At 37.5% G+C, this 26,011-nt stretch overlaps 2 protein-coding genes across 2 annotated transcripts; both read left to right on the top strand.

Annotated features, from left to right (window-relative positions):
• Positions 1-908: 908 nt before the first annotated feature.
• id3 (inhibitor of DNA binding 3) lies at positions 909-4,271 on the top strand. The gene is made up of 3 exons (XM_079853494.1): positions 909-2,727; positions 2,837-2,915; positions 3,598-4,271. The coding sequence occupies exons 1-2, from the start codon at positions 2,437-2,439 to the stop codon at positions 2,888-2,890; spliced, it is 345 nt and encodes a 114-aa protein (XP_079709620.1). The 5' UTR covers positions 909-2,436; the 3' UTR covers positions 2,891-2,915; positions 3,598-4,271.
• A 3,973-nt stretch (positions 4,272-8,244) lies between these two features.
• Positions 8,245-22,489, top strand: e2f2 (E2F transcription factor 2). The gene is made up of 7 exons (XM_079853491.1): positions 8,245-9,002; positions 17,396-17,498; positions 17,767-17,986; positions 18,271-18,434; positions 18,709-18,821; positions 19,816-19,996; positions 20,242-22,489. Exons 1-7 carry the CDS (start codon positions 8,736-8,738, stop codon positions 20,511-20,513), a joined length of 1,320 nt encoding a protein of 439 aa, XP_079709617.1. The 5' UTR covers positions 8,245-8,735; the 3' UTR covers positions 20,514-22,489.
• The last annotated feature ends 3,522 nt before the right edge of the window (positions 22,490-26,011 follow it).

Below are 26,011 nucleotides of genomic sequence, written 5' to 3'. Positions count from 1 at the left end.
CCAATCAAACATCTGGGAGTTGCTCAGTATCAGCAGATATGATGATGGTCTGTTTTCAAACTTCAAATGTTTGGGGGGCTGGGGTCATACTTCCACTTCTTGCTCTCACACCCACGTCTTTTTTCTTTTCTTTTCATTCTTTATTGCTATTTGTTGAACCCTACCTGCAGAGGCCTTCTTTCCATGCGGCTGCAAGAAAGGAAAAGGCTGAATTTGTTGCATTCGTGCAACAAGGCCAACATCAAATATAAGGGCCGCTTCTGTGCACCATAACACAACCTGCAAAGAAGCGCATTCATCCGGTTGCATGCATATTATAATAAAAGGTGTGAATAGGTCAGTCACCACTAATAGACCGACGATTTATCACCATATTCAATTTTTCACGATCATGTTTTCATGTTGTAATGTTGTTAGCTTTGCTGTCAATCATTTAAGTAGTGCAACCTTAGACCTAATATTGGACCTTACTTACATTACAACCTAAACGACTGAAGCTCTATCTGTTGTTCCTCAGAGCCTTGTTTTCATTTATAAAAAAATGAAATATGGTGTCTCACTTGACTAAGATATACTCACATTTAAAACTGGTTTGAACATGACAAAATATGTAGCTACCATTCAAGCAAAACAATGTTTTATTTAAAAACTATTATACCATTTCAGTCAGAGAAAACAGAGCTGCTTTTCGTATTAGTTTAACTAATCTAGCCAGACTGAAGAGCTTTACACACGTACAAACTCTTCGCTGAATGTAACTCCAGGTGTGCGCAAATAAATTGTGCGGGCAAGTCTTGTGCGAGTGTTTGGGGCGGGTTTTTATAGCTTGATTGACAGCTGGACTGACCAATGAGAGCGGCTCGTCGGCCGAGACTAGTCTTTTGCAGATGGGGTGCGCGCTGGTGCGCGTGAATGGATGACGTCGGGAGCCCGGCGCCAGGCTGTCTGGGACTCGCGCGTTAGATCAACACAGCTGGAGCGGCACAGGACACACAGCTGGCCCGCCAGCGCATTCCTTCACAAAAACAGCACTGTGAGAAAAGAGGGGACACATCTTGATGTAAACTAAAAATGCGCTGGGTTAAAACTGGAACGAGAGTCAGGCTATAGTTTGATTGTAGCTTGCGAAGCTTCCTTTTCATATAAACAAGAGTAATGGGAGACAGCTATAGTTATGATCTATTTATAGATAACGAGTAACACTTTTAGAATGCACGAAAACCGCGCGCACATTGGTTTGTTTCAGAGTTTCCTGAGTTGGTTATTAATATTCTGTGATCGTGAGAATATTAGGAGATGTTTTATTGAGCAAGATCTAGGCTATATTTACCACTCTTGGCATGATAATCGAGGGCGATATCAACTTTTCAAACTCGATTACTTAGGGGAGGGGAGAGTGCAATGAACTCGTTTCTGTAGGTTTTGACTTTGGTTGGACCCCTTTGATTTTACTTAGCCTACATTTAAAGTTTTTATTTTAAGATTAACATGCAATTAAGATTCAATTTTAGAGGGTTGTTTGTTGTGCGTGGGCCTTAAACTGTGTCTTGTAGGCTATTGATATTTAATCTCACTGCATGTGTCTCCTATGGGAATTAATTGCCGACGCCAGTTTGTCTGCATGCAGGTCACGGGAGTAGCAGATTTATGGATTTTCTCCATATCATGCCTGACAGAATGGTCATAAGATAATAGTATTTTCATCCTATTTTTTTCCTCTCCAAGCCTATAAATATAAGCTAAGTAATAAGTAGCCTATAGCCGGTTATTTGCGCATAATTCACATTCTTATCATTTGTATTAGGCTATATAGCCTAACGAAATTGAATTAAATTTCAAAGTACTGTTTGCATAACCTACAAAGAATCAGTAGCCTATACATAAGCAGAATAATAATAATAGGCTAATAGCCTAATAATAATAACGTAGGCTAGGTTATGGGAAAAAAAATATATGTGAACTCTAAAATAAGTTCATATTTAATCTACTGTACCAGCTGCTCCAGCTCCGTTTAGGTTCACTGACCCGAAATCTTAACTCAAATCCATCACTGAAAATATATAGCCTATTTCTTTGGTATTCTGACAGTTCTTCCTCATTCCACCATTTTGCTGATTGACATGCCAACGCTTCCAATGACAAGTTAGCAATTTACATAGGGCGGAGTCTTTACATTCATACACCTTTACTATTGGCTGAGCGGCGCATGAGGGTTTGTTTATCTCTGGAGGGGGCGGTGCTACAAGAAGCAGCGCTTTAAATGCGGCCGCCTGGCTGCTCGTGCTGCTATCGTTCAATGAGCGCGAGACGTGAAAGGAGTCAACCATTGGATAAATATCAAGCTGGAGAGCTAGTTCATCTCACTGTCCAGACGAAGAACTTCTTCAGACATCTCTACAGTTGGATTCTACCAGTAAGTCAGACGTCAGATCCAGAATGAAGGCGATCAGTCCCGTTCGCTCAGTCAGAAGCTGTTATGAAGCGGTGTGCTGTATCTCGGAGCAGAGTCTCGCGATCAACCGCTGCAAGAGTCCCACTGAGGAGCTGTCCGACATGAATGACTGTTACTCTAAACTCAAGGAGCTGGTGCCCAGCATCCCTCAGAACAAGTCCGTGAGCCAGGTGGAGATTCTTCAGCATGTAATAGATTACATCTTCGACTTACAGATAGCACTGGAAAACGAGACGGACACACAAAACACGCCTGACATGTTCATGTCAATGAAGGTGCGCGCGACATTATTTATTGTCTATCCATTATTATGCCTTAGCTATGTTAACCGGTACAAAGTGCATTTGAATAAATATAAACTTTGCTTGTATTTTCCCCCTATAGAACTCAGAGATGACCCGTAATTTCTCCAAAGAGGATGGAGCTATGTGCCATTAGGACAGAGGAATGACCACGGTCAATGGTACGCTTGTTTCTTTATTCTAAATCATTTCACTTAATAAATTAATCAGATGATGTTAGGTTGTAATCCACACTCCACTGGAAACAAAAATAAATGCAAATTCAATCAAGAACCGTTCTTGATCTGAAGGACCTAGTGAAAAATCAAAAACTTTTTGAACAACAAAATGATTCTTTGGAGATTGAACAAGGTCTTAATGTTTCATTATAGGTTCTTCAGACCAGCATCGTAGTTCTAAGTTCTTTAAAGCTCACGTTCATTGATGGTTTTTCTAAATAACAAGAATAAAAAGTTCTTTGTGGAACCTAAACAGCATCTCATATGGTATTCAACTGGAAAATCCTTTTAGGTTTTAAATGGAACCTTTATTTTAAAGAGGAAGTAAATCGTTAGAGTCTGTTAACTGATAAGTTAAAACTCATGTTTTTTGTAAATGTTATAAAGGACAATATATTTTGTAAGACAACTATCAGTGTCAGGTGTCCTAATTTCTTTTGGTCATCGTGCCAGTGAGCAAACAAGCCTGGATTCCCCTATCAGCTCTAGCAAACCAAAGTTTTCCCTTTGGCGCCAGACTGTCTGCAGTCCGCCTGAATCCACAGTCTGTGTGTGTGTGTGTGTGTGTGTGTGTGTGTGAGAGAGAGCTCTGAGTTAACTTTTCTCCCTCTCATCTATGCTGCAGGTGCGGGATAGAAACTTTTCTCCTCCACTTATGGAAGAAAAGAGAGTGAAGGGGTGAGCCGGGTGAAGGAGTGAGGCTCTATTCAGAGTGTGGGAAAGCAATCTGCGCCCCTCTCAAGCTGTCTATTCTTTGGTCACTGGACACTTGAACAAACCAAAGCCGAGGAGTTTTGAAGATCACAAAAAAAGAAAAGCCCTCCAATTTTTTTCCTTAATCATTCCTGTTTTTTGTGGCAACAATCAAGCATTGTATATTTTGTACTGGCTACATTCCTGACTATTTGGACCAACTAATATCTCTTCACACACCCTTCCTTCCCAGCCATTCTTGGATATACCCCCCCCCCCCCCCTTTCTTTTTTCTTGAAAACTTTTCCACATTTCAGCATGGTCACAGTTTGGTCTCAGTGAGCTTCTCGATCACTGGGATGATGTACATATTATGCTTGACGGGAGTTTTTGTTTTATAGGGTGGGAAGGGCCTTGGGCAGTGGGAATACAGACGTGGATTAGAATTTGAACTCTATAATATAGAGTGGATTGTATATGTTTGTGGGGATTGTCTATTTCTACAGACTGTCAGATCAATGAGTTTCATAAACTCATTTAAGAGTTGTTGTTTTTTGCTTTGTACTCACTTTTTACACAAAAATAAATCATATTATGAAAGTGAGCAAATATGTTGTTCTGTATTTTTTCTTAAGTAACTCAATGCCGACTTTTTTGCTGTCTTTAAAGCTTCTCATTGAAATATACTGAAAATACAATGTTTTCTTTTTTTCTTTAAACAATAGTTAAAGTGATTCCCTCCACTCCATCTCCCCCTATAGCTGTTTATATGGTTTATATATTATTGATATGAAATTATAACAGTCACTTTAAAGACTTCTGATGAAAAAAGCTAAAGAGAAAGTGTTTATAAAACAGTACATACAGGTACATGCAAGAGAAAGTAAATAGTGGTTAAAAAAAAAAGTAAAAGTACAGTGCATCTGCCAAAAATCTTTCCAGATAGAGTCATCGTGGACTTTTTTTTGTGTTTAGCATATTATCTGTTACAGGCCTACACAACAATGTCGAAATGTGAGTCACTTGTATTTAAATTTAGCACAACTGTCCTCTTGAGTGTCTGTAGTCTCTTTTAAAAAGACCCTTGCCCACAGAACTAGAGTTCAGTGCAAAAGTGGCCTGTTGTCAAACTTTGATAAGCACTATTCATTTAATTTCATCTGGACTCCGAGAAAGAGTGATTATGGTCTTGAGGGGCTGACAGTCTCCACACTTAAGATTTGTGGGTTGAGTAACGTGAGGCGATCTGTAGGACGCTCTCAACCATAATAGTTCCTATAGCGACACCCAGTGTTCAAAGTAATAATCACATACATATCCGTTGTTGGCACCGCAAACAATGAACTGGCGCCATCATGTGGCTTGTAATGTAAATTAATAGTAGGTCAGCAAATTAATGAAATATAACTATATTGGTGAGATATTGGCAGGTTGTTGCACTTTTAATTCCATGCAATGAGGTAATTTCACCTGTTACTCCATTTTAAAGCACATTTCATGTTGACCACATGTCCCAATCACAGGAGTCACACTATTTGGGGTAAACTGCCGTATTAAATCTAAATTTGACCGTCATTATAATTTAGCCTACCCATATGTGAATGTGTGTAATATATGATAATAGCATTTTTTGACAGTTTTTAACTTATTTGAAAACAAAATACAAAACGCTGCTGGAGCAACATTTGACTCCAAACTGAGATAGGCTAGCCTTTGTGACAACTTCGTATCTTTTTTTTTTTTTTTTTAAAGCGACGCTTCATTATTCTGTCAGGAAAAGCTGCTAATAAGGCATAAATTAAACAGGCTACCAAGCTAAACCCTGCTTATTGCATTTCTGTAATGCTGTATTCTATCGTTCAACTGTGTGTTTTCTTTTGTTCAAAATAAGTATAATGTGACCCTAAATTTATTTTTGATCCTCTGTCTCTCCTTTCAGAAGTTTATGGTTCTTATTATATTTTGTGGAGTGCTACAGTGATTACTTATTTTGTACGCCAACCCGGAAGTTAGCATCACCCTGTTATCCATTGGCTTTTGGATTACTGTGCCTAACAAAGGTTTATGATCTCAGACGTTTTGTTCATCATGATAATTTTCACAAATGACAAATTTCACAACTTTTATGAATTGTTTTATGAAACGTGTGGGCAATAAACGAATGACCATCATAACCTTTCCGACTTTCAGTCTTTTTATTTTCTTTTTTTACATATTTCCTGAAAGCTGAATAGCTCTATGAGGCTGACAGACTAATTAGATGAGTTTAGCCTACCTATTCTGTGTTTTTATTGCCCCAAAAAACCTCTGTAGAGTAGACCCGGATCTGCTAAATGGCCATTTAGCAATTTGTTATGTTAGCAATCGCCTTTTCAAGACAAGTTAAAAAAAAAAATTAAAAAAATCACAAGGGGTTATTACTGATATCTTGACTGATATGTCCATGTCTCTCCAGAAGAGGACGCACTAGAGCAAACGACACGAACCTTCTCAACACATTCTTGTGTTCATTGAGTGCTGTCACGTGCTTAATGCGAAGTTTTGCGAACATATGAACAATTATATAAATAATCCTTTACTTTTGACTAACAAGAACTCACATTATAGACGTATCTTACAGTTTATTAGTTTGAAACATTAGTTTTGTAAATAATCCACTGGCATCTGATGTCTAACCTTTTTACTTGGCTTGTATCATTAGAAGAAACTTTTGAAACATTTGTTAGAGTAAAGAATATGTGCCATCCCATTTAAGTTGGTTTGATAATACAGCATCTGCATAATTTTTTTTTTTTTTTTAAATCCCTTCGAATTTGATTATGTGAGGCCTTTCTAAAGCATTTTCTTCTGAATCACAAAACAAGTTGACCCATGTCATTAATTTATGTCAAATAATACAAATTAATGAATTAACTTAAATAAATTCTCAGTCTGAACAATTCTGGCTGTTACCTATAAAGTTACAAAGGCCACAATAAATAATGCACAAGTATTATAGGCTACCACAATAAATGCTCTGCTAAAATATTTTTTAAACTCTGCTCCCTCTGTTAGATTAAGATCACAACTGGTAGATTTCGATGTATTTAGGTTACAATTCATTAAGTTTTAGAGCGGTGTTCAGAGCTTTCAGAGATTTTCTCTCTTTTTTTCCATTAAAAACACATATGTGAGATCAGGACTGTTTCTGATATTTCTTAAAGGAATAGTTCACCCAAAAATGAAAATTCTGTCATCATTTACTCACCCTCAAGTTTTTCCAAACCTGTATGAATATCTTTTTTCTGCTGAACACAAAAGAAGATATTTTGAAGAATATGGGAAACCATATTCTTTTTTTTTCATACTAAGTCAATGGGGCCCATCAAACGTTCTTCAAAATATATTCTTTTGATGGCATTTTCATTACTCAACAGGTGATAAATGTACCTTTTGTTGGCTCATTGTAAAACATTTTCTATTGTGAAGGGACTTCATCCACAGAGTCACGAAGCACAACCAAAACAGTGTTCTTCCACAAAATTCATGCCGTTTTTTTTTAACCACCAGAGGGCCAAAAGTTACAGCGTATACCTTTAAAATATTTCATATATGTTGATATAGACTATTACTAAACTTTTATTTTTATTTCCTCGTGTGAAATGGAACACTTTCATCATAAAGGTCTTTCTAATAACATTTTAAAATATATATATTTCTATATATCAAACCATATTATTAATATCGAATCATACAATCACAATTGACTTCTTGTTGTGTGTGCTGTTATTATGTTGGTTCAGTATGTCATATTTATTTTGTTCTTGTTTTAAAAGCTGGGAATGATTGCTCTATTGCCAAAGGTTATTTGCCTTTCCTAAACACTGTAAGGCCATCATTGGGCAAATGGCTGGGTGGGAGAGTCTCAGCAATCATCTGAAGCATGGTGGGGGTTCACTCTTTGTGCCAGATGATAAGATCCTTTCAAGTGTAAAGGTTCTTTCTGTGGGGTTGTTTAGGGCTTTAAAGCTCTTGTTTTCCCCTTAAGTCTCCTTTCACGGAGAGTCAGGCCACGCCAGTCAACTATTTTCCATTTTGCTGTAAAAAAAAAAACATTGACATTTAAGATTAATCTATGAGGATGATTCATTTAGAAACCATGGAAACACAATGTGCATGCTGTAAAGTCATCGTTCAACTTTATTATGTGTGTAAATGCTTTGATGATTGTTTTATGTGCTATTTTTCATAGAACAAATGTGTATTTCAAGTGATACGAGTTCATTTGTGATCAAATGTCCGTGTTTTTTTTTTGTATATTATGAAATGTATTTATATGAATTATATATATGCTAAATCTAAAAATGACTAGGATACGTTGTATAACACTGTTGTTGTAATGTCTGAAGACTAAAGCCCTTGTTGACAAAAGAAATTAAAAAGGCGCTGTCTCTTTAAGAGGAAGAACACTAGGCACCAACTGTTACATGTAAATATATTCAGAATCCGAACGAGTGAGGCGTGCCAGCAGCCAATCGCTGAGCGTCTCCAACCGCGGGAGATCCAAATTTCGCGGGACGTAATTTGGCGCTAAAATAGCACTCTTCTGTTGAGCTGATGTCAAAGCAAAGCTTTTCTGCCGGAGAGGGATTACACAGACACACAGGAACGTTTCCCACCACCGCCGGCTTTACGCAACAACTACGAAAGGAACATTTTCTAAGCTTTGTTTACCTTTTAAAGGTAGATTTATAAAATTGAATGACCTGGGTACGTTTATATGTTTAACTTAAGCTATTTGCAGTATATTAAGACATAATAGTCTCTCTCGTTCCACTACAACAAAGGACCCTTGGGAGAGAGTTTTGTGTATGTCGGATTTTTTGTATTTTTGTCATTTTTCACGCATAATTTATTTACAACTTTAACAGGATTTATTATACTGAAGTGCATATAGTCTGTAGCATTTGCAGTCTTTAAAGATATACATATTCATTTTGACGGTTGACTTGTTCTTCAGTAAGCTACAGACGCGATTTGCCTAATAAAAGAGTTTCTTTTGCGTCACTTTCGCGGGTTTTCGTGCGCAAAATGATGCGGATACCCAGAGGGATTTCTCCTGCTTCTGGGAGAGGTGCAGTCTCTGGACTCTCGTGCCCGCAGAAGAAAATGTTCTCCGCGGTGAGGACGGATTTTTTCAGCGCGGGACTTGCAAGCCCACCGACGAATCTGGTACCGGCTGGATACTTCACTCAGATCGGGAACACAGCAGCTGCGGAGCAGAGAGCCAACTGTTTGTACGCGACCCCCCACGGGCCCGAACCCAAGCCGGCGCGGGTCTCTTCCGGGCGGCTGCCGGTAAGCCTCTTTCCACCGACACTCCAATTCTTGCTATTACGTTATGAATGCGCATGCATGCTTCCTGTTTCATGTCCTTGTGCAATCATATGTCATTTACTAAAACGCGGCTACAGTCACAGTGTGAAATTCACGTTTTACAACATATAAAACTTCCCGTGTCTGGCCTCGGCAGGGAGTTTTATTTGTGCCATCATCTCTGATGTACTGAAAATCTGTCATTTCCTCATGAATGAATAAAGCAGGCCAGTAATTTGAGAACATGACCACAACTTATGTATATTTCAGTCATGACATTAGGATAGGACCTTTAGGTAAGAGTGTGGCAAGCAATTTGATTCTTAAACTAGTCGTCCTTTTATTTTTGCATTAAAATTAAGTACTTATTGTTTTGCTATTAGTCACAAGTCTACTAGTTAAATATTCAGTTTTTGACAGGAATGAATACGAGGAGGAATTGAAGTACAGTGAGTTCAAGGGACTGTACTGTTTAACAACTTGCCATTTGTTTAGCTTATGAAATATCTGCAAAAATTCAGTTGACAAAACTATATAAGGTTGAGTTTTGAAAATTACTTTCGATATAGGTCGTGAAATCAATCACTCTCAACCCTGTTTTCAAATGTGTACAATTCAATATAGCATCTACCCTGACAAGGCCTATATTCCCTGGTTCCTTTGAAAGAAAATTGCTAATTTATGTCATTGAATTCTGTAGAGATCTGTGGTTCAAATATCAGCATTACGAATACTCTTTACTGTTTAATAAATCGGTAGTGTCTGAACAATTAGAACTATGAAAACGAATAAATACTAGTAGCTAGCAGCTAAAGTATCAGTACTGGTGCTTAATTAATCAGTAGTGAAACTGAGATCTGAACCTACAACAACCAGAATGCACAAGTCAAAAGGTAATCGTTTCTGAAACACAAATCACCAATGACAAAAATGTGCAATTTGTTGACTGTGGAAAGTGCATAATTACCTTGACATTACTGGGAAAATTGCTAGTAGTAGGAAAATACTAGTACCAGTATATGAATAGGTACTAGTGAAATTTAAGAAAATGGCTATTTCCTATTGTATTACTTACTAGTAAATAAAAATAAGTACTATTTACATCAAATTAGACAGTTTAATTAGTTTTAAGGAGTAATTGTTTAAGTGGCTTGCCATAAAAGGGCTATGCAGGGGGGAGGTGGTAGATTGATGGGGGAAGGGTGCTTTACAGCTTCTGGACTGGACATTATATGGACCACTTGCACTGAGCTTCGTGACGCACTTCCGTTTGGAAATAGTACGTCTCACTTCAATGTACTGTGGTCAATGAGTTGAACAAACGCCACCTAAAATGAGTGTCCAATTGGCAATTTTTATTGACAGGAGAAGGTATATTCTGATGTTTACTGTGTGCAGAATTTTCCAAACTTATCGGAACATGAAGTTTATTCCAACCACAGCCGATCAAAGAAAGCAGCGGGTGTTAATTACATGCCATTATTTCACGCATATAGGACTGCTGCAGCTTAGTGGATACATATATTTAACCTATTTATTATTCAGAATGCACAGTTGGAAAGAAAATATATTTATAGGAAGGAACATTACAGCAGGCTCAAGATAATTAATACACATATCATTATTCATTGTTTTAATCAATTGGCAGCCATAAAACATAGTGATAATCTGCATTCTCATGTGTGTAGGTGCGCTGAACGCTCTAACCGGAAACTCCCGATATGTCCTAACTAGAACGTGGAAGTAGTTGTGCAAGTAGTCCATTATATGGTTCATGCCTAATAGTAAAGCGGGGGAAGGGTCCTCAAAGCTAAACTCATTTCAATACAGAAACTTTTATGTTTAGCAAACTATAAAACATAATGAATAAACATGATTGCTCCCATAAAGCCAAATGTTTAAATGACCCAGGTTCATTAGACTGATCCGCAAACTGGTTATTCCTGTATTTGTATGTATAAACTCTTGAATACTACTGCTTTTATTATGTAGCTGCATTTGTAATTATCACTCCGTTTTTTCCCCCCCCTGTGCCGTTGCACACCTGTCTCACCATTCGTCCTCACAGAAGCTTAACCTGTTGAAAAGGTCAAAAAGGTCAAGAGTATTTGCTCCAGGAACTGCCTGTGTCGAACTTCTCTCTGTGTTGCTTGCTGCTTCCAGCTGATAAACAAAAGGGATGATCTCAGACTCACGCTGCAAAACATGAGTTAGGGCTGATAACAGACTGGGCGTCTGTATTGGAGGACTGATATACATAACTCATAAACTCTGGCATTCTATTATAATAAGCCTGTCTCAGACTGCTTCTCTGGGTTTGAATTAATCAGTTGATCAACTTAAAATGGTTTCTTAACCATAACGTCATCTTATGTTAACAAATCAGGCCTTGTCCTAGTGCTTTCCCTGATTCCATTTTTTTCTTTAATGTCTTTTCTGGAAACTAAAAGTGTCTAGTGAAGCTCCATATGGCATCGTTAACTATTTCCAGTTTCCCTGGCAGTTTTTCACACCAATGTGCAACAGTTATAACTCTTGCTGTAAAGTTTCACTCTTGTTTTCTGCCCCTTTTTCAGTTTGACATAAACGACACACCTGAAGCTCCCATTACTGTCCTTAGACCTTTGAGACTTTACTCTAAAAACTAAAATTGTGAATTACATTTAATGAATTTTGCAGAGACTTATAGTACCCTTGAGCCTCGTTTCTTTAAAATGACATGGTCAACATTGTTATAATTTACCCATCCAAATATAATTGACCTATCCTCTCCAAATACACATTTGTGGTCTTATTGTAAATTAGTTATCAATGTTGCATTTTATTCCAAAGAACAACAAAAATTAGTTTGTCCATAATCATTTATGTAAAGGATGTTTATCCACCTTATTTTTCAATGTGGAAGTAAGCCAGTTCCTGTGTAAAACACTTAAGCCATTATAGACCTTTCAGGTCAGGTTAGACGCTGTATTGAATTTAATGCAGATGAAAACGAGGCTGTGAGGAATAGATAGTCTTTACAATGGCATGTACTGTATAAAGATCCCAGATCACGTAATTTTCACAGCTCGCAATTATTTTTGTTTCAGAAAGACGTTTAGTCAGCTGCACAATCTGTATGTTCAATCAAGTCAAGTTATCTTCATTTATATAGCGCTTTTAACAATGTAGATTGTTCCAAAGCGGCTTTACAGAGATACTAGGATAGTTTAAAGTAACAGAGATTGTTTTGGCTTTATAGCAGTTCTTGAATAAAGCTATTTTCCAGCTATTGATCATTCGCATTGCAACGATCATTAGTTATTAACTTAGGGGCCGCTAACACGACACCTTTTTAACAGGAAACTCTACACAGACTTTAAACTCGAAACCTGTGAGAACGCTGATGGCGTCCACATTCAGTAGTGGTGGTTCGACGGATCACAAAACTCATGGTTCGGAACTTCGGTACATATAGGGGTTATGTGCAACTTAACTTCCGTATTCTGTAAAACAGATCGCATTGCTTCCTGTTCAGGTCTTTTGTATGTGCTTCGTGAAAAAATTAGCTGTTTTACTAGATAATTTAAAAGGAGCGAGCAAAGATGAGCAAAACCAATGTCTCTCGCATATGCAGATTGATATCTAAAAGTTTCTTTCAGTTTTCTTATTCACACTAACGTTTAAATATTTAAATAGAATAAAACAGCAGGAACAAAGTGATCTATTTAGGTTAGCTGATTACCTCAAAAGTCCATAGATATCGACGTCAGTTCATACTGCTGTACTGTAAACACTTTCTCTGACAAGCGTATTCGATGAGACCAGAGTTGGTCATGCGACGTTCGACATATACCCATAGCAAGAAAAAATGAATTAATATTTGGGGGAGGGGTGTAACTTTGATTTCCATTTATTACTTAAAGCACACTTTAAGTACTTTGATACCGCAGCAGAAACTACTAGCCTAACTAATAAAGTTCAAACATTATTAAAGATAAGTTAGTGAACAGTTAGTAAAAAAACAGAAGAAATACAAGTGTATATATAAAATACAATACATCAAAGTTACAAATAAAGTAACGTTTAACTGAATTATTTAGGTTCAGAGATGTTATAATTAGGCCTAAATATAAAATAACACTATAGTGTTCACTGTATAAATGAAATATAGATTAATCTTTGTTAAAGCTTTGTTGTTTGATTAACATTAGTGATGGATAGCAAGTATTTATAGTCTGCTGTCACTTTAAGACCGAAGCAAGTTCCTGTATAATATACAGAATACATAGATAATCACGTTCTGATGTCACCACCAGGAAATTACCTTTTTTTTTTTTTAATTCTTGTACATCCAATTATTTTTGTTTCCCCCCACCCTCTATCATTGCCAGATTATTGATTTGCATGTAAAAAGGTAAAACCGGATATTTCAATAACTATCATTTGTTTGTTTGCATGTAAACATCAGTTACGACTGGCAGTTCAGGATATTTAATAGCTTTGTTTTTCCAGATCATATTTTGTTATCATAGGTTAGGTTAATGTTTTAGCAAGTTGACATTTATCAAATGCACAAGCACAAGAATAGTTGCAGACTACATGCTGCAATTAATAATGTCAGGGTTATTTCGGCAAGCTCCAAAGAATGAAAATAAACACTGGAATACTGTACAATAGAGCCAAACTTTGAGGATTGAAAAGGTTATGGAGGTCACTAGGTCTCTGGTTCACTTCGAATCTCACGTGTCCGAGATCAAGTGATCAACCACTGGTCTGTGATCACCATGTTGAAGAACACATGATTTGGCTTTGTTTCCTGAGATCCTTGTGACGCCCTCCCTCTCTTCCACCCCCACCGCTTCCCAGAGTCCCTCAGGTCATTTTACCTCATTTCATTCTCTTAATTTACATATTTCCCCCTGTGGGGCCTCTAGTAACCAGGTGTTGCATCAACAAGGTGGATGATGGGCCTCAAGCTGTTTAAATTGTGTAACTTAGATCGCACTGCATAGACCCATCTGGCCAAGTTTTGCATTTCAAAGCATCATCCCCTTACGCCCTTTTCATCTGGACTTCCCCTTTAGCCTTTACCTGTGTCTCCCTTTCGTTTTGACACCTCGAAACACGTCACTGATTCAGAATGACTTTTATCGTTCTTACAGTTTGAGTATAGTGTGTGTTTGGGAGTGGCACAGTTTGCAGGTCATTTTTCTCACGTGTGTCTGTAGGCGTACAGAAACCTGTTCTTTTCAGGCAGATTGTGTTTGTTAAAACCCCCCCTCAGATTAGTTGGAAAGTTACTTAATAACTCTGTTTAGGACTCTTGATTTCTCACCTCCATCCAGTGAGTGAGAAGAGAAATGGTGCAGATCTGTCTTAAGTTATTTAACTCAGTTTAGCAATAATGAGTAGGGTATAAAGAGTGATCAACCAAAATTGTTTTCATGACTTGATACCGATAACTGATAACATTTGTATATTTAAGTGTCTGATAGCAATAGCTGTAATGAAAAACAATTTATGGTTGGATTTTTGAAACTAAATATAGGCATTATAAATATTTTAATTATATTAATAAGTTATCTTAACCCATTTAGTTGCAAAGATCACATACAGACCATAATGGTTGCTGTTTACAGTCACCGCATGCTGCTATCATTTAAATTCTTATCTTGACACACTATATTTCTATTGTGCATTTGCCAGATACTTTTATCCAAAGCATTCAAGGTACACACAGATAGAAATTCTGTGTGCATACCACACACACATTTGCGCTATCCTGTATATCCACTGCTGTGTGTGATGTTGGCTTACTCAGTGGATTTGCATATCTTTAGGAAACTCCTGAGCCTGGAGCGGTCCCAGCAGTATCTGATATAAATCAGTTTATTAGCTAGTAGTGGTTAATGTTTGTTTTTCCGAAGGTACATTAAGGCTGCTCCTAGATCAGTGCTTTATAAATGAATGATTTGGCTTCCACCCCATCCGCTCTGAGCCAGCATTTCTCACTTCTCATTTCCCACTGACACAGGAAATAGGCAGAACCAACCACAAACTCTTACAGACATGAGATGTTGCTGTTCTGAGAAACAGAACCACACAAAGGTCCCCCTCTCACACCCAGGTGGGTGTTCAACATGAGCCAAGCATGGTAACAGCTCATGTTTACACTGATTTGATTTGAAGACATGTAACTTAAAGATGCTCCTCAAAGTCTTACCCAAAAGCCTCTTCTTTAAACTTCAAGTGGTGACTCCAGAACAACTCTTAGCTGAGACATGTACTGGTTTTTGAAACCTTGTTGCCAAGTACCCACAAATAATGATTTCAACATTCTTAAAATATGCAAAAAAAATGTTCACAGATTCAGCTATAATTAGGGCTGTCAAAAAGGCTGAAAAAACTCATTTGAATTTTATACTTAAATATTACTAATATTCAAATTTAAAAGGCATAATTTAAGATGGGGGGAAAAAGCTTTTGGTTTGTCTCCGGAGGCCACAAGAGGGCGCAATGAGCAAAATATTAATGCACCATATTAAATTGTTTATTCAAAGCAATGAAATAACCTGACTGACTACAAAAAATTGCATAATGTTTAACACTAACATTTATAAATCAAATATTTCATAAATTGCATAAACAATTGAACAAAACAGTATCATGTATGCCTGCATAGTTACAAAAAGCAGAGTACTTTTTTGCATCTAAAAACATGAAATGCATTGGAAAGGGGGGGGGGGGGGGGGGGGGAACAAAGTCTCGACATTTTTTAAAGTTGAACTTATTTACTTTACATAGCTTGGGAGGCGAGAGTGCAACGGTCAAATATGTCCATCTAGCACTCATTTACATAGAAAACAATGGAAAAGCAGCGGCATCTCGTTCGCCACTGATAAGGCTGCCTGACGCACTCCTAAAATTCGAATGCACCTTTTTTGCATTCAAATGTCGATTTTTATTTATTTTAAATTCGACGAATATTAGAATTTAAGTTTGATAGCCCTAACACTATAACATATAACATACACACCATATTTTTTTTTTATAATTTCTGCTATATATACAGTATATATATATATATATATATATATATATATATATATATATATATATATATATATATATATATATATATATATATATTAGTCATTACCAAAAAAAAGAGAGAAAAAGAATGGAAGGTGGAAACCGAAAAAACTGAAAGATTGCGCTCCTCCTCTCCCCCAACCACCTGCTCGGCAGCTCCAGATGTCAGTGACAGGTGTAGATGTTGTTCAGGTCAGGGCAGTGCAAACATTTTAGCAGATGCTCATGCACACAGGATAAGTGAACTGTTCTCAGCACGTGCTCAGTGTCTATTACAGAAGTACTCTGTCTTGAGTGAACTGCAGCCCAGAATGGCATTGGAAATCAAACAGGAATGTGTGGGTGCAGATTTCCATGTCAGTTGGCTTCTTTAAACCAGTTCTTTGTGGAGTTGGGTTGCTGAAACAAGCCCATCTGCCCGGTGTGGAATGCTAAAGATTTCAGAAATGTGTAAACGTTAGGTAATTCCCTCCTTAAAGGTTTTAATGGTAAAAGGTTTGAATTGATACAGATGGTCGTGTCAGGCTCAAAGATAAATTAAAACCCATCGCACTAACCAGAGGTTTACAATATCAGGTTCTTAGTTAATGTAGTTTTATGTATGTTAGACCCTGTTTAAATGTGATTGAGATCCTTTTTGGGGTGATTCAATCATAAATGGAGGTAATAGTCCAAGACACTTTGCAACCTGATCAATGAAGCCACACTCAAAAGTTAATAAAAACATGATCACTTCCTATTTTTAGTATAAACGCATGCATTCTGACTTGTTCGAGTCTTATAATCGACTGCAAGCTCTCATTCCAGTCTGCCTCCATCTAATCAACAACCAATGGATTGAACCAAGTCCTCACCCTAACATTTATTTTTCGATAATCCGTTTTCTTCGGATGTATGGCACAATACGCAAGAAAGAAATCTGTCTTTACTTTCATTGCATTGCAACTTTGCCAGTTACATGTGTGCTATGCTCAAAAGGTTACTGTGTGAATTGCATTAGTAGTCACTGAGGTGACCCTCTCAAGGAAGAGAGGACAATAACTTTGTTTTGTTTGTTTTTTTGGATGGGTCGGATATAAAGTGGGAAAATAGGAGTAATTGTTCTTGAGTTCTTTTCAACACACTCCTTCCTGAGAATTGAAAAACAGTTTAGTTTAGCAAATGTAATTTCACCTTCATAGAATCCAAGGACACAATGCTAAACTAGGCGCTATGTTCAGATGATTTGGTAAAACTACTTCTTCTACAGGAGGTTTTAAGGCAGATATAATGAACATTCTCTTGTTGTCTGTCTGTCTCAGGCCAAGAGGAGACTAGATCTGGAAGAGCCACTTTATCTCCCAGAATTCCGCACACCGAAAGGGAAGGGAAACTCTGCATGTGCGAGGGCGCCAAGCCCCAAAAGTGAGTACAACATAATGATCTGCAACTAAGCACTGTTAGGACAAATGGACCTTTGTTGATTCCAAGACCACTGTTTCCATATGTTGACTGAGGAGCCGGAAGTTTCTACCTATTTTAGGGCCTCTCATCATAATGGTTTGAAAAGTAAACACACCTGTTTAAGCATCTCTTGCTTTTCTAGTAGGAACTGCAGCTGGTAATACTCAAACTATAACTACAAACTAAAAGAATGGCTCTTTTGTATCTCTTTCTCTCCATCTCCCTCTAGCTCCCAAGTCTCCAGGGGAACGTACCCGTTATGACACTTCCCTCGGTCTGCTGACTAAGAAATTTGTGGGCTTGCTGAGCGAATCGGCCGACGGGGTTCTGGATCTGAACTGGGCCACAGAGGTTCTAGAGGTTCAGAAGAGACGCATCTACGACATCACCAATGTTCTGGAGGGAGTGCAGCTCATCCGCAAGAAATCCAAAAACAACATCCAGTGGATGTGAGTGTGTTAGATTGAATGTTCTGTAAATCAGAGTGAGAAATGCTCAAGATTTGATTTGACTGATTAAATGCATGACATGAACTCTAAGATGGTGTTGTATTCCATTCTAAATGGTCCCCATTTCCTGTTTGACAACTTGATTTCTGAAGGACATTGTGAACACTGCTGAAAATTCAGCTTTGCTATCACAGGAATAAATTACCTTTTAAAATATATTAAAATAGAAAACTGCTCATTCTTCAGTTTCAAACAGCATGTTCTCTGTATGTCGTGTGCTTTAGGGTCAGTGGTGTGTTTGAGGGCTCGTCCTGCAATTCAGAGAAGACCAGCGCACTCAAGAAAGAGCTTTCTGAGCTGGACAGACAGGAGAAAGCTCTGGACGACCTCATTCAGTCCAGCTCAACACGGCTACGAGAACTGACAGAGAACAAGGACAACCAAAGATATCCTTTTATTGTGTGTGTGTTTGTTCTCTGAAGAACTGAGGAGTGGTTTGTCTCCTTCACGTTTGTGTGCTTGCTCATACATGCTGTTCAAACAGCATGCATCCATGCAGCCAAACACTTACGTGGCTTAGATATCCTCTTCTTCTCTCTCCATTGTGAGTCTTTATAGCTCAGTTCATTTGAAATGCAATTAAGTCTTCATGACTGAACTGTCAGTCTTTTTAAAAGCTGTATTAGATGCCAAAGCAGTTTGTCCTTAACTCAAGCTCACATTAGGATATGTGACCTATCAGGACATTCGTACCATAACCAGCTTGAAAGATCAAACTGTTATAGCTGTGAAGGCTCCATCTGAAACCAAACTGGAAGTTCCGGAAGCATCTGAGGTCAGTATTCGTCTTAGGCCTGTTTCACACTGGACATGTAAGCAGCGTATATATTTTTGGGGGGCACGTGTTAACGGAGCATTCACACTGTGGCAGAGCCACAATCGTTTCGTTGCTGAGTCTATTTTTGCTGCGCAACTTATGCTAAAAAAGTTAGCACGAAAAATAACAAATTTCACTATAAATCATATAAGTGAGGTGTTCCATGTTTCACAATCACAATATGACATTCAGCGCTATGAAAAAATAAATAAAATGCACAAAAACACATCATTGCCAGGAGTTTTTGCCCAAACTTCAAAGGCCTGTTAGAGGTATATCTTAACTTTAAGATTACTACATATATTTATCATGTAAACTACATGTATACAGCATGTTATATGCATGTGTGTGTGTGTGTGGGACAGTAGGAGAGGAACACTGCTGCATCACAGCGGAGTATGATGCCCATCATATATCAAAACCAGTGACAGACAGTGGTCGGAGGAGAACCTGAAAAATGACAGAATGGACGATACTCACCTGTATTTGCAGTACACAAGCCGTGGTTCAGCGTGACACATGCTGCCAGTGTGAAAGCACAACACCCGCTCTGCATACACACGTTAATCCAAACCTAATGTGGTTGCAAAGTTGCAGCTTGAGTTTGAGTTCTGTTCTGAGCTTGTTTATGCTGGTTGCTGTTGGTCAAGCTAGTTATGAATCCTGGTTGGACACAAGCATCCAAACCAACAAACGCTTTTTTTTCCCCAGCGAGTAAAGTTTTATTAGTTGGATTTTTATTTTCATTTATCTGGCGATGTGATTTTAGTTCTAACCCAAACAGAATAATTTAATTGTAATATTAAATGAATTGTATTCTTAAAGTCTTACAGTTAGATTTAAAAATTCGTAACCAAGAATTTTGATAATTTATGACCCACTAGATGTTTAAAACTTTGTTAATACTGCCTACAGGAAAATGTCATCTTTTTTTTTTTTTTTCCTTCATTAGGGCTCGCTGCAGATTTACTTGAAGAGCAAGAACGGCCCAATTGAAGTGTACTTGTGTCCTGAAGAATGTTTGGAGGACGCTAGTCCCATCAAGAATGCCACACCCAGAAAAGATTACCCACAATCCCCCTGTGCCGCCACACCCTCCGTCTTCCCACCTGCCAAACCCCAGCCAGTCGAAGGTGAGACAATTACCAGGAACTTACTACTGCTTATCACTTTCAAAGCAAAAAGTGTTGAAAAGTATTTTGGAGCCAATAACAACAGTTTACATTTTAAATGTTTCAGTTGAATAAGATCTAGTGGGGACATTGTGTGCAAGAGTTTCTATGAATAAAAAGCTGTATATTTAAACCCATGGTATCTAGCTTTTTGATAATCCTAGCTATCAAAACACAGGCTGAATGGAGTCTGTTTCTTTGTTCAGGTTTGCCGTCAAAGCCTCAGCAATCAATGACAGGCACAAGCGAAAGCACGTCCCTGCTCGATGTGGAGGGGATTCTGGATCTTCCTCCCAGCCTTCTGCAAATCACCGAAGACCAGCTGCCTGGGTTGGCCTTCACATCCGACACCTCTGGGCCTTTTGTTAGCTTCTCTCCTCAGCTCAGCCACGACGACTACCTCTGGGGTCTGGAGGATGGAGAAGGTGTATCTGACTTTTTTGACACGTATGATCTGGGAGATTTGCTCAAAACATGAGGCGTCCAGTGTAACAAAACAACTGATGGCATGCATGTTCAATTGTAATTAGTTTAATTCAGATTCAGATCCTATGAAGTTTTAAAACACTCCTTCACAGTATGACAGATTGAAGTTCGTATAAAATGCACTACTGAATTGGCTTAATTGGTTCTGTTTCTGATAAAGACAGTAAATTTGGGATGGGGCCGTGTTTTAATATTTTAATACTGTAGTTATTAGAATCAGACAATATTGTCAACAAGCACCCTCTAGAGGAGATTCATGTGTTAGGTTTAGTACACTATGAAGCCATATTTTTTTTTTTCTGTCAGCCATATTATACCTGCAGTAGGGTATTTTAGTTTAGTTTTTGAGAAAACAAAAATTAATTTGTCTTGTGGTTTAATTATTTCAATTTTATAAGTTAAATGTTTGCCTATTAGCTTTTGTTTTTGGTCATCGTTACTTAAATATTGACCCAAAAAAAATCAGGCCTATGTATTTGCCTTGTCTAGGTATGAGCTAGTACTTACTGTTTATTAGTAATTCTTGAATGAGATGTATGAAACTCAGGTCATTTTAAAGCTTTTCTAGAGCTTTAATTATTGTAGTACTGTCAGACATTGCCAGTAGAGGGCCGTGTGACCATTTTTTTCATCTGTCTGCTGCAGATATGTAGACTAGTGAATTAAATTGTTATAGACTGAAGATTTGAGAGCTTGTATGGAGGGCATCTGCTTCATTATCAGACTCAACTGAACCAGAGATCTGAAAAACTCTTCTAAAACAGTCATTCAAATCATTTCAGTTAAGAAACAAGTGCTCAGATTTTAAGAAATGGGTGCTTGTCTGTTCATTCTACCTCCATCTTTTTAGTTTCTGACATAGTGTGGTAACACCTTGATCTTGTAACTGTGGGCTTTCCTATGGCACTGAATAATGATTATGTAGTACTACATAATGCCTCAAGAAACAAGATTGTACCCCTGACACGTCTGTGTATTAAAACCTCAGGGAATGTCCAGATTTGGCAGCTGATTTCCAAATGATTAATTCAAGGTGATAAACTGGTGCTTTTTCTAGTCTGTTTGATGCCTGTAGAATCAGTTTTTCCTGAAATGAATGGTAATGGAGTTCTCAGGGTTCACTTCTCCACTCTCTGTGTAGTTTAGGGACTTTTAATGGGATCTGGCAGAAACCTTTGATACTGTTTGAACACTGAACTGCTGGGAATACAAAGTGAACTTTGTTTCCAGGATTTATTTTCCTTTTGGAGTTGGAACTCTTGCCACACCTGAATGGTAGGTTTTATAGCTGCAGAGATATAGCAGAATTGAACTTTCAATCTGGTGAGTGTAGAAATGCACTTATTGAAAACACCCATCTTAAATGCAAAGCACATTTGAGTTGGGAAAACCATATGGAAAAGCTTGTTTTTTTTTAACTAGATAACCACACCCAGTTCTGGAGTGAAATAATTCTTCTGCAGCAAACAAAAACTTAGCATTCTAGAAAACTGATTGGTTGATTCTGCATTTGTCAAGGGGTTGGGGTGGGTTTAAGAGAAGTCGTTAATCAGATTTGATATCTGATTAACTTGTACATGCCTTTTGAAGTGTGTATAAAAGTTTTATCTGGGTTTTGCTTCATGCAACTGTCCCAAATGCGGACAAACTGTCCTGTCCTAACAAACTTGAAAAATGTGCGTCTGTATATGCATGAGTGTGTTGAAGTGTGTACTTAAAGTTTGCAGTTTTGTGCATTTGATTGTAGTTTATAGTGGGGTTTTTCTCATTGTTTGGGATGTTTTTAAATAAGCATTATGTTTTTAAATTGTACAGAATAATAATTTTGTATTTATAGGTTTTGTATTTGAAGGAAAATGGTAATTGTCTCAGGATGTGTCATTTTTATAAAGACCGTCTGTTTAACAGGCAGCACTTAATATTTGATATTGTGTGTGTTTAAATTAATAAAGCTCTGGTATAAAGCTCAAAGTGGTATTTTATGTATGCAAGCATTTTCTGTTAAAAGTTACAGTTTTGCTCTTGTGTTATGTGCAAACAAATGTCCACATGGATGTATGCAGGTGCAGTAACACTATTTTAGTTGGGACTGCATTTTTTCACAAGTCATTGAGCTGCAGGGTTCACCTGCACAGAGAGGAACTGCCATAAAGATGAGTCGGTGAAAAATGACAAACATCCAGACTGACACAAAACAGACAGATAAATATGATGGATAAATGACAGCAGAAATTCTTCATTCCAAGTTTAAAAATGTCACGTGGTTACGGAGTAACCAGTGCCATCAGGAAACATGGTTAGTTTTCAAATCCTTGGTTCTGGTTAGTAAATAAATAGTTTTTAGAATATATACTACCGTTCAAAAGTTTAGGGTCAGGATGATTAATACTTCTTAATATAAAATTTATTAAGATTAAATTAATAATTTTTATTCAGCAAGAAAATGTTGTTTGATGTTACAAAAGATTTCATTTTCAAATATACTTTTTGTTTTAACTCTAAATAATCCTGAAAAATCAGCATATTAGAATCACTACTGAAGGATCGTGTGAAAATTCATCTTTACCATCACAGGAATATATTGCATTTTAAAATGGAAAACAGTTTGAATACTTTTGTAATACTATTTAACAATATTACTGTTTTGCTTTATTTTTTGATAAAATAAATGCAGCCTTGGTGAGCATACTTGAGGAAAATGTTCATTTTATTGTCACATTTGGGAATATTCATGTGTCACAGCCTGTTGCTTAAGCACATATTAGTTTGAAGCCATGTAATATGTGTTATGAGGCAATGAGAGCCAAATCTCTTGTCAGTTTCATTCAGGCACATTCTGACCTGCTTCTGCTTTTCTAATTCACTTAAGCTGCATCATGGGAGACCACACACAGAGATTTTATATTAACACAATTGATTTTTGTGCTCACTTTTTACCTAGATATTGACCTCTTTTCATTTGGCCTAAAAAAACAAAGTGTAATCTAATATTTTAGCTTATCCAACCATAAACTAGTGACTGATTATATCACTGAAATCAAATGTTTAAATCTAATTTACTGTTAAAATATGTACAATTATAATCTCAAATATGGCTCCTCTTCTCAAAGACATTGTAATATTGTGGTTCAAAACATGAGGAAGGACATTTCCCTTAATTATTCAGTGAAAGCTTTTTCAAAACAATCTGCTAGGTGAATATTTGTTTATAGGGCAAACCTATGTAATTATAATAATAAAATTCATGTCAAGTCAGTACAACCTTAATTAAAAAGCAAGCATCACACAGGAAGGTTTCCAAAGGAGGATTTTGAATTTCCCCAGACAGACTGTCACACCCTCACAGAAAACACATTTATATCCTTGAAGTAAAACAGTAACCGTCTGTAACACCAGTCTGTCATTAAATACAAGAATTGCTACTAAACTGGTTTATAAACACACTGTGATGAAATAAGACTTTAAGGGAGGATCTATGTCATTTTATGACTAGGTTGGGTGGTAGTTCTGTGTTGGGAGTGTTATAGTTGTTTTTATGTCTTCATCTCATTTTTGTTTGAACTGTTAGCCATGCTAGCTTTAGTCCTGCTCTAGCTATGTGTATAATCCCACTATCTTCCCTCAAAGATATCTTTGCTATCTTCTCTCTTTTGCAGTGTTTTAATGTAAACGTGGCCTCCCTGGGCTGACAAGACAGGATAAATGATCCTTCTACTGTTCTAGAGTCAACAGATCTTGGCAGTGTGGATGGGAGGGGCTGCTGTCTGCTGGGAATCCTTCTGGTCTGAGCTGTAACCTTTCCTGGAACACGCCTCACAGCTAGATCCAGCCCCCAGACACATGCGATTGGCTGATGTTGAAGAAACATAACAATGGTGGACAGACAAAGGCCAGTAAACATGCCGCACATTGTGGCCACAGCAATTTTTATTGGTAGTGAGGTGGAGAAGATGAGAAAAAAAAAAGGGATAAATAGAAAGGGTGGTCCAGAGGGCAGACTAGACCTCGCCTAATGAAGCTACTGAGAAAGTTTTCATAAATTGCTTTGTCAAACTTTGTCTCATACTTCCTTTCTCTCTTTCACCCACTTTCCTTCCTCTCCCCCAGAGTGACGTCCACCCAGTTAAACGCAACATCTTTGCTCAGACCCTTTCACAAAGAGGGGCCATGCCCAGGGGGAGAAAGAGAGCATTGTTTGGCCACAAAACCACCATTACATCAACAATAACTCATGAAGCTATACAGAATATAAAGAAAACACTGTGTGTGAGTGAGGGAACGCATTGCGTTTGGGAGGATGGGGTGTACTGTACTTTGCAGAAATTAAGGTTACTAAACCAAGTTAACTTCGTTCATTTTGGGTTTAGTTGAATGATTAATGTCATGTTTACTTGCATGTCTGAACCAAGTTAGCCAGTACCTGTATCTACTGTCCCTCACAGTATAAACCCTTGTTCATTGTAAAAAATGACTCCATTTTAGATAGAGACATGGATACTTTTAACTTAATTGATTAATCAGGTTTACTTTAAATTTTGACTAAATCCTTAAGGAAAAATCAGAAAACAAGAAAGCAAATGCTATTTTCATGCAGACAGAGTCTGATGTAACAGGCCTTATGACTCTTTAAATGGTCTGGAGTGTCTTTACATGCTTTTATTTGCGACTATGAGGAACAAAATGCATTATGCACTATGAAATTCTTGTACATTCCTAGGGGGATAAAGTCAGAGATGATACCTGACCAGCACATTACATCAAATGTAATAGTATACTGTATTGTTAGAGGCTGATGGGGTGTACAGCTTTTCAAAGGCTAAGGGAAGAACCAGTAAGCCTCCATGATACCTGCAGTAAAGGTGGATGAAACATTTCTCAATGTCTTATAAACAATGATTGTTATTCAGGACACCATGGAACATAAGCACAAAGCACTGCTGCTCTGGAGCAACAAAGATGCACTATTCAATCTGTTCAGGCTGCAAATGATTGGAAAGGGTGCCAATTGTGTTAGTGAAGCAATCTTTTGATTTTGTTTCAGGGGTGGGTTTCATTTAAACTTTAGACTGAAACAGATGAAGCGTGTTCATTCATGCACACGTAGTGTGTATAAGGAAATGGCTTATCTGCATTGTCACCTGAATAAGAGGGAAAGTGCACGCACAATCCCTTTCAATGGCGCCACACCATTTAAGGTCTGCTGATTGAGGTGCACAATGCACTAAACAACTTTATATACAACCAGATTACAAAAAGAAGCAAAAGACAAAAACATACAGGAAAGCAATTAAAACACATCCAGAGTTATGTAATTGACCAAAAACCTGTCACCTGAAAAGTTAGAAAGTCCTATGAAAAAGAAGTGCACTTGACTGTGGACTCATTGTGTCAAATCTTAAAAGTATATAGCCTTTTTTTTTTCCTTACTGTACTTGAAGATAATGTATTAATAAGAACACTAACCATATTTCAAAGACAATATTTCATCAT

The sequence above is a fragment of the Squalius cephalus genome (genome assembly GCF_949319135.1).
Source record: "Squalius cephalus genome assembly, chromosome: 20".
Classification (NCBI taxonomy): domain Eukaryota; kingdom Metazoa; phylum Chordata; class Actinopteri; order Cypriniformes; family Leuciscidae; genus Squalius; species Squalius cephalus.
Note: the sequence above shows the minus strand (reverse complement) of the source record. Positions and strands in the feature narration are given on the sequence as shown.